The sequence below is a fragment of the Kryptolebias marmoratus genome, linkage group LG10 (assembly GCF_001649575.2).
Source record: "Kryptolebias marmoratus isolate JLee-2015 linkage group LG10, ASM164957v2, whole genome shotgun sequence".
Lineage (NCBI taxonomy): Eukaryota > Metazoa > Chordata > Actinopteri > Cyprinodontiformes > Rivulidae > Kryptolebias > Kryptolebias marmoratus.
In genome coordinates, this window is record NC_051439.1 from 4,825,446 (window position 1) to 4,833,195 (window position 7,750).

A 7,750-nucleotide genomic window follows, 5' to 3' on the forward strand; every position below is an offset into this window, starting at 1 on the left:
CCAAATAAGCTTTAAAAAAATATATATATATATATATATATATATTACAAACACTAAGCTAAAATTTGCTGTGGTGGTAGCTGAGAGTCATCCCCAACAAGCACAACACAAGGTGACATTTTTGCTTAAACCTTGGAATGTTGGAATCAACCCTGTTTGACTGTTATCAAAATATTTGATGAACCACTGGATGCATTTCAGTGAACCTCAGTAATTATTGGTTGTACATCTACAACTGATTAACTTTTAGAGTCAATCCAAGCCCAGTTAATTAGCTTTAGCCTACACAATGGCTACATCTTAGTAAAATTCACAGATGTTGACCTAAAATTTGGTATGGTAGTAGCTGACAGTCAGTGACAACACATACTTAAAGCACTAACAGATTATGCAAGATTTCTTTATCTTTCTTTATTTCTTTCTTTATTGATTTTATTGTCAAATTCTGCATATGTACAGGACATACATAGAAATTGAAATTACGTTACACTCCTACCCAAGTTGCAGCAACAACATTAACAAAATAGACTAATAATAATAATAATAATAATACTGATATCATAATATCACATGAGACTGCACATAATGTTATTTCTAATGATTAACCAAACGGCTCCAACTATCATTTCTTATGACAGATCTTGGTTGAAAACTCTGGCATGTAATTAAATGATAATTAAATTGTCTAATGTCATGATGCTGCAAGACTTTTTGACTTTACCCTGGGATCAATGAACCCACTGTACACAGATATAGTTTTTTTTATTTCCCTGGTTGGGGAATGACAAGGCAGGAAAGAGCCACTGACATAAAAGCCATAAATAAACCGTCATATTAGGCAATCTTTGATTACAAAAAACATGCAACAAAATTTAGAGTTTTCGTGGTTGCCAATAAAACAGAAGGTGGCAACAGATCAGTACAGCATTGTGGAGCCAGTCAGTCTGCCTTTGCCAACTTGATCTTCTTAAGTAAGAGCAAAGAAAATCTGTTTCTCTTTGGCTTTATCACCCTCTTGTGGTAAAAGGTCAAAATAGTCACAGTCCTTCGAGTTATGCTTGCAAAAATTATTCAGTGAGTTGTGTGTGAGAATGTGTGTAAAGCTGGACATGGCAATAACTTGTACAGGCAGACAGAGCTAGGACTGGTTTATATTTATAACAATCTATGCTGTGGTACCTGAGAAGTTTAATTTTGATGCCATGTTTGCTAAGGAACTCTAGGACTCTTGGTGACCACTGAGGTGACAACAGGAGACTCCAGTAGGTGGAGGTGTCTGACTGAGTGAGACACCTGAGGGTCCACAGATGGTATTTTTTGTCTTCCCAGTGAAAGCTTTGAAACTTTTAGTGAGGTCTCAGGATTAGGAAAACAAGGTCTCTTGAGACATTTCCTGGTCAGGGTTTCATGCTCAAGAGCACCAGGAATCTTGGTCATGGTTGAGGTGACATCAAGAGATGGACTTGGACTGAATAAGACACCTGGGGTTGATTAGAACAAATATTCTGGTTTCCTTGAAACTCAGCTGCAGTAAAACTCCTGGTCCCAAACACTCATTTCTGTGGGAAAAAAACTGATCAAAAGCTGATGTGATGACAAATAAGACAAATATAGCTCCAATCAAACTTCTGACAGAAATTCTGGACGATGTCTTGAAGTGCTGATTCAGTCTGCCCAACCCATAAACATGGAAAAGGATTTATAATTATAAACACAGTTGTAAACATTTTGTAAGAGCAACAAGAATCCATGAAGGATTAAACAAAGAAAAGGATTCTCTCAGTTTGAGTTTGTAACTTTGCGTTATTTTCTTGTCTTATTAAAGAAACTCCACCTGGACCACTCCTTCTGTGTTTGCCTGTCTCTCTTTCCTGTCCTCTCTAACCCCAGCTGGTTGAGGCAGATGCCTGCTTACCCTGGGCCAGGTTCTAGTTCTACTAAAAGTTTCTTTCTGTTAAAAAATATTTGCTTCTTTCCACTGTCAAGAATAATCAACGTAATCTGCTGGCTTTCTTCAATAACATTATACTTCTTGGCATTTCATCATGTATTGTATTGTAATTTGTTTTGACTGTAACTGGATTTTAATCTGGATCTGTTTTAAACTGAATTTGGACTTTTTAGTTTAGTTGTATAGTGCCTTGGGATGACTTCTTTTTGTGTAACTCGCTCTATAAATAAACTGAATTGATGTGATTAGTTCATCTCTGTATGAATTGATCACCAGTGAAGTTTTAATTAGTTCACTCTAATATAAAATGCTTGCATCTTCCAAAGGCACCAACTTAAAGTAAACAAACAAACAAAAAATTAAATTGGTATAAAATGGTTTTATTCAAGAACATAAACATTTAAATATCAACTGGACCAGAGCAACAAGTAAAATATTCTTTAAAGGATTTATGGTTTTACATCTTATAAATGGTCAAGGAATGAGTGCATAGATGTAACACATCCAAAAAGTAGTGTTGTGTCGGTCATGAACGATTCGTTCAAACGAACGAATCACTTTATTCACTAATTTGTTCCTTACTTAGTTCAGTGGAAAAAAAGAAAAACTTAGTTCAGCGAGAGTGGAACTTGAGCGTTTTGTGACTCACTCTTGACATAAATCTAAATGACACAGCAGCGTGCGCCATGTGGGCGGGGAGGGACTTATTTATAGTAAATGTACTGCTGATTCACGCATATGCAGAAACAACAGTGCCGCAGAGGAGTAATTTGTTTGCTTAGTACTGTGCTGGAGGTTTGAAGGATGTTGGTCTCTGGCTGCATCTTTGAAATATGTTTGTCTTATAAGCCCATGGGGGCTGGGCACCCTTTTATGGTGTATGGCACAAAACTAATAAACTAAAGTAACAAACTGAACTGAAGGATTCAGTAAATGAATCTTTTGGAGGAATTAGTTCAATGATCTGATTCTAGTGATTCAGTTTACTCAAAAGAGCTCATGTTTAGTGGGCGTGACATCAAACATGATTTGTAATCATTCAATGGACAGAACAAGATATTAGAAGACATTGCTAGAAATGACAACTAGGTCATCTAAAGCTTGTTGGAAAGAAGTGTCAGAAACAAAAGGAACAGTTTCATCTGATTATCGGTGGAAAACTGGGCCACAATCACATACTGTGATTGATGGTGAGACTTTCTCAAAGCTCAGGAGGATAACTCTTCCCTGGACCTTGCAGAACAGCCAATGTTTTTAGGTGTCATTACCAGTGCATGCATTTAAACACATTTGGGTCAATTTATATTTGCTTTGTGCATTCATTGCGCCATCACCCCCTCGTTTATTTATGTGTGAAGCCATAAAATAAACATCTCAGAATATTGAAAATCCACTAAGGATTTTTTTTTTAAAGATTGTACACGTTTCAGATCATTTTGTAGTAGTAGTGCATTCCTGCAGTTACAATCATAGTTAAAAATAAATTGGTACCCTATGACGCATGTTTAGCACAACTGCAGAAGACAAAGTAGCAGCAACAATAAACCCATTTGCATTTTCCCCTCACCATCAAGGCTTAATGCTCTCCAGCAGAGGTGGGTGGCTCTTAAAAGAGCCTTTGGGTTTGTTCGCTCAGCAACAGCTTTACTTGGAGCTGGTGTACTTGGTGACGGCCTTGGTGCCCTCGGACACGGCGTGCTTGGCCAGCTCCCCGGGCAGCAGGAGGCGCACGGCGGTCTGGATCTCCCTGGAGGTGATGGTGGAGCGCTTGTTGTAGTGAGCCAGGCGGGAGGCCTCGGAGGCGATGCGCTCGAAGATGTCGTTCACGAACGAGTTCATGATGCTCATCGCCTTAGAGGAGATGCCGGTGTCGGGGTGGACCTGCTTCAGCACCTTGTACACGTAGATGGCGTAGCTCTCCCTCCTGGTCTTCCTCTTCTTCTTGTTTCCTTTGCCGGCGGTCTTGGTGACGGCCTTCTTGGAGCCCTTCTTCGGCGCAGACTTCGCTGGTTCAGGCATGATGTCAAGCTTGCGATGAAAACGAGACTGAATCAAAAGCTTCGAAGGACTCTGGCTTTATTCAGGTCCTATGCAAGTAAGGCTGTGCCATCCCTCATCCATGATTGGTTGAGCTGATCAGTTGGTTGTGAAACGTAATGTTTCCATGGAAACCTTAAAGCTGTAGCACCATTTCACAAAATGGAAGCAAAGACGGATTAAAACATTTTTTAGGAAGTCTTATTTACTTATGAACACAGACTATAATTTATTAAATCAGAAGTCATGTGTGTGCGAATCTCCTTAATACAGTTTCAACACAGTGTCGACACAGTTTGGGAGATGTGCCATACACCCAATGAGGCTTCATCTGCCCATCCCTAGCACTTATCACCCAGTATCAACCCCGGTTCCTTTCTGTACATTTTCCCCAGTGACACAACCCTGTTCATAATGAGTGTGCAAAACGTAAAACAACTTTAAATCTGGCATTTAGATTTTGTGTTAAAACAGTTGAGTGGAGGTAAAGCTGAAATCTTTATTATTTTTTTTTAAACTTGTATAGTATTTATTTTCCTGAATAACAGTGTTGGTAACTTATAGCTTATTTAATAAGACAAAAACAAAAAAAAAGCTTAATGTGTGTCTTAATGACAGAACTTGTGTCTTTAGTGAGTAGGGAGGTGGCTCTTAAAAGAGCCGTTGTGGTTGTTGGGAAGCCAGGAGCTTTAAGCTCTCTCCCCACGGATCCTGCGGGCCAGCTGGATGTCTTTGGGCATGATGGTGACCCTCTTGGCGTGGATGGCGCACAGGTTGGTGTCCTCGAACAGCCCCACCAGGTAGGCCTCGCTGGCCTCCTGCAGAGCCATGACGGCGGAGCTCTGGAAGCGCAGGTCGGTCTTGAAGTCCTGGGCGATCTCCCTCACCAGGCGCTGGAAGGGCAGCTTGCGGATCAGCAGCTCGGTGGACTTCTGGTACCGGCGGATCTCTCTGAGAGCCACGGTCCCGGGCCTGTAGCGGTGAGGCTTCTTCACGCCGCCGGTGGCCGGGGCGCTCTTACGGGCGGCCTTGGTGGCGAGCTGCTTCCTGGGGGCTTTGCCACCGGTGGATTTACGAGCGGTCTGCTTGGTTCTGGCCATGGTTCTATTCTGCTCTGCAGTGGAGAAAGGTTTGGTGGAGACAGAGGAGAGCCGCTGCTCTTAAAGCGTGGGAGCTGCTGCGACACAGTGACGCAGCTCGGCAGCTTCGGCTCCTGATTGGTGAGCGCCTCTTCCGGGCGCGCGGTGCCGCCTGAACGCGCGCAGCTCATTGGCGCAGAGAGCCCGCTCACATTCAAACCCGGCCGCGCGCCGCAACCGGCTGCTCCGGTTGGTTATCAGGAGACGTCCCGCCGCTCTCTGCCGACATATAAGGAAGAGTTCCTCGTTGTCTCGGCATTATTTCTTCGAGGTTTGTCTGAAGAAGTATATGTAATAATGAGCGGAAGAGGCAAAACCGGCGGAAAAGCTAGAGCCAAGGCTAAGACCCGCTCCTCCCGGGCCGGGCTCCAGTTCCCGGTGGGTCGCGTCCATAGGCTCCTCAGGAAGGGCAACTATGCGGAGCGCGTCGGCGCCGGGGCCCCTGTCTACCTGGCGGCCGTGCTGGAGTACCTGACGGCTGAGATCCTGGAGCTGGCCGGGAACGCCGCCCGAGATAACAAGAAGACCAGGATCATCCCCAGACACCTGCAGCTGGCTGTCCGCAATGACGAGGAGCTGAACAAGCTGCTGGGCGGAGTGACCATCGCTCAGGGTGGAGTGCTGCCCAACATCCAGGCTGTGCTGCTGCCCAAGAAGACTGAGAAGCCCGCCAAGGCCAAGTAGACCTGGACCTTGCAGAACCGGAACCACAAAGGCTCTTTTAAGAGCCACACACCCTGTCAGTAAAGAGAAAAGATCCTTAACTTATCGAGTTATTCTACTTAAAACCACCAAGTCGCAATCTTACATAGATTGGTTTACCTATATTTACTATTAATATACACATCAAACTAATGAAACTTTGATCATCAGATGATTTAAGTATATAAATTAGAAAGTTTAGGTCCCGTTTCCTCTCATAATGTCAAAGCTTAGTTATTTGATCTAAAAGGACACCAACTCTTAAGTCATGTTATCAATTTGAAGAAAAAAAGGACAAATCCAGAAATAAAATCTCAATGCCAGTGCCACAATTCTATCCAGTTCTATAATTGGCAACAAAAATAATTATGAAAAAATTACACTTCTGGTAGACACTTTGACAGCTTAAATAAGTAGTCAATTTATTTCCCTATAAACATATTATACAAAAACTTTTTCACAACTTTTTTAAAAAGTTTTCTTTAAACACTACTGTACACCAGCTTTGATTCAACCTTAATTATACAAAAATAGGAGGGAACAAATATTTTTAAAGTAGTGAATATCAAACAAAAGATGTAGCTTTTAAATATGAGTTTTAAATGATGATTGGTATTAAAAACTACTGATAAATGAACCATGAACTGAAGGTTATAATGTTAAACATGTTGTATAAAAACCTAATAAGATAACTACTTCAGCATGACAGACATGATGGTAATAACAGCTCAATAATGCAAAGTAATGAAATAAAAACTGTACAACAATCTACAGAAGTCAGTTTTTTCTCCCCATATGAAAGAATAATGCTGCTTAGAGGAGGTGGTGGCTCTTAAAAGAGCCTTTGAGCAGTTTCTGTCACACTTCACTTCTTCTTGGGAGCTGCCTTCTTCACCTTGGGTTTGGGCTTGGCCGCCTTCTTCGCAGGTGCCTTCTTGACAGCGGGGGCCTTCTTCACCACCTTCTTGGGGCTCTTTGTGGCCTTCTTGGGGCTCTTGGCTGCTTTCTTGGCCGCCGCAGGCTTCTTCACCTTCTTGGGGGACTTCTTAGCAGCGGCGGGCTTCTTGGCTGCTGCCGCCGCCTTCTTGGGCTTCTTGGCCGCGGCGGGTTTCTTGGCGGCGGGCTTCTTGGCTTTCGGAGCGGCTTTCTTGGCGGGCTTAGCCTTGGTGTCTGCCTTGCTCATCTTGAAGGAGCCGGAGGCGCCGGTCCCCTTGGTCTGGACCAGGGTCCCCTTGGCCACCAGGCTCTTGATAGCGGTCTTAACGCGGGCCTTGTTCTTGTCCACGTCGTAGCCGCCGGCGGCCAGAGCCTTCTTCAGGGCGGCGGCGGACACGCCGCTGCGCTCCTTGGAGGCGGCCACGGTTTTCACGATCTGCTCGCTGACGCTGGGGCCGGCCTTCTTCGGCTTCGTGCTCTTCTTCTTGGCCGCTTTGGCCGGAGCGGGAGCCGGAGCTGGAGCAACTTCTGCCATCTTGTTCCTTTCGTGTCCGTACGAGGTTCGAGGAGAGTCAGGCTGGTAATTAGAAACTCCGAGCAGCGGGCTGCACTTAAACACACCATGAGAACCGTGGAGACTCAACTCCGTCCGCGAGCTGCTCCGTGCAACATGGACGGCTCGTGTTTGTGTTTTCTCCTCGACATAAAAGTGTAAAAAAACGAGTGTCGGAGCAGCGCTGCGGGCTGAAAGTGAACAAATCGATGGCAGACTTGTTTCTTCATGTCCGGCTCCTGTTCGGCTCTGTTCGCCTCCGCATTTTGTTTCTGTAGCCTCAAAACCCCACCGATTCACCACGGATCTCACCGATCATCGGTGGCTTTTTCGTCTCTTTTTTAATTTAGACCATCCCACACGGATCAAAACTCGTCAGAAACCTGATTTGCATGTTCTTTTTAAGACTCGAGCAGAAAAAAGTCCACCTGC

The 7,750-nt window shown here is 44.0% G+C and overlaps 4 protein-coding genes across 4 annotated transcripts; 1 reads left to right on the forward strand and 3 right to left on the reverse strand.

Annotated features, from left to right (window-relative positions):
- Positions 1–553: 553 nt before the first annotated feature.
- On the reverse strand, positions 554–3,993 carry LOC108239070 (histone H2B 1/2-like). Its single transcript, XM_037977868.1, has 2 exons — positions 3,519–3,993; positions 554–1,559 (listed from the first exon to the last, which is right to left on the reverse strand). The coding sequence occupies exon 1, from the start codon at positions 3,968–3,970 to the stop codon at positions 3,596–3,598; it is 375 nt and encodes a 124-aa protein (XP_037833796.1). The 5' UTR covers positions 3,971–3,993; the 3' UTR covers positions 554–1,559; positions 3,519–3,595.
- Positions 3,994–4,575: 582 nt separating this feature from the next.
- On the reverse strand, positions 4,576–5,209 carry LOC108239071 (histone H3). The gene has a single exon (XM_025007055.2). The coding sequence runs from the start codon at positions 5,086–5,088 to the stop codon at positions 4,678–4,680; it is 411 nt and encodes a 136-aa protein (XP_024862823.1). The 5' UTR covers positions 5,089–5,209; the 3' UTR covers positions 4,576–4,677.
- A 113-nt stretch (positions 5,210–5,322) lies between these two features.
- LOC108239069 (histone H2A) lies at positions 5,323–6,008 on the forward strand. The gene has a single exon (XM_017421540.3). The coding sequence runs from the start codon at positions 5,425–5,427 to the stop codon at positions 5,809–5,811; it is 387 nt and encodes a 128-aa protein (XP_017277029.1). The 5' UTR covers positions 5,323–5,424; the 3' UTR covers positions 5,812–6,008.
- Positions 6,009–6,225: 217 nt separating this feature from the next.
- On the reverse strand, positions 6,226–7,362 carry LOC108239068 (histone H1-like). Its single transcript, XM_017421539.3, has one exon. The coding sequence runs from the start codon at positions 7,298–7,300 to the stop codon at positions 6,695–6,697; it is 606 nt and encodes a 201-aa protein (XP_017277028.1). The 5' UTR covers positions 7,301–7,362; the 3' UTR covers positions 6,226–6,694.
- Between the last annotated feature and the right edge of the window lie 388 nt (positions 7,363–7,750).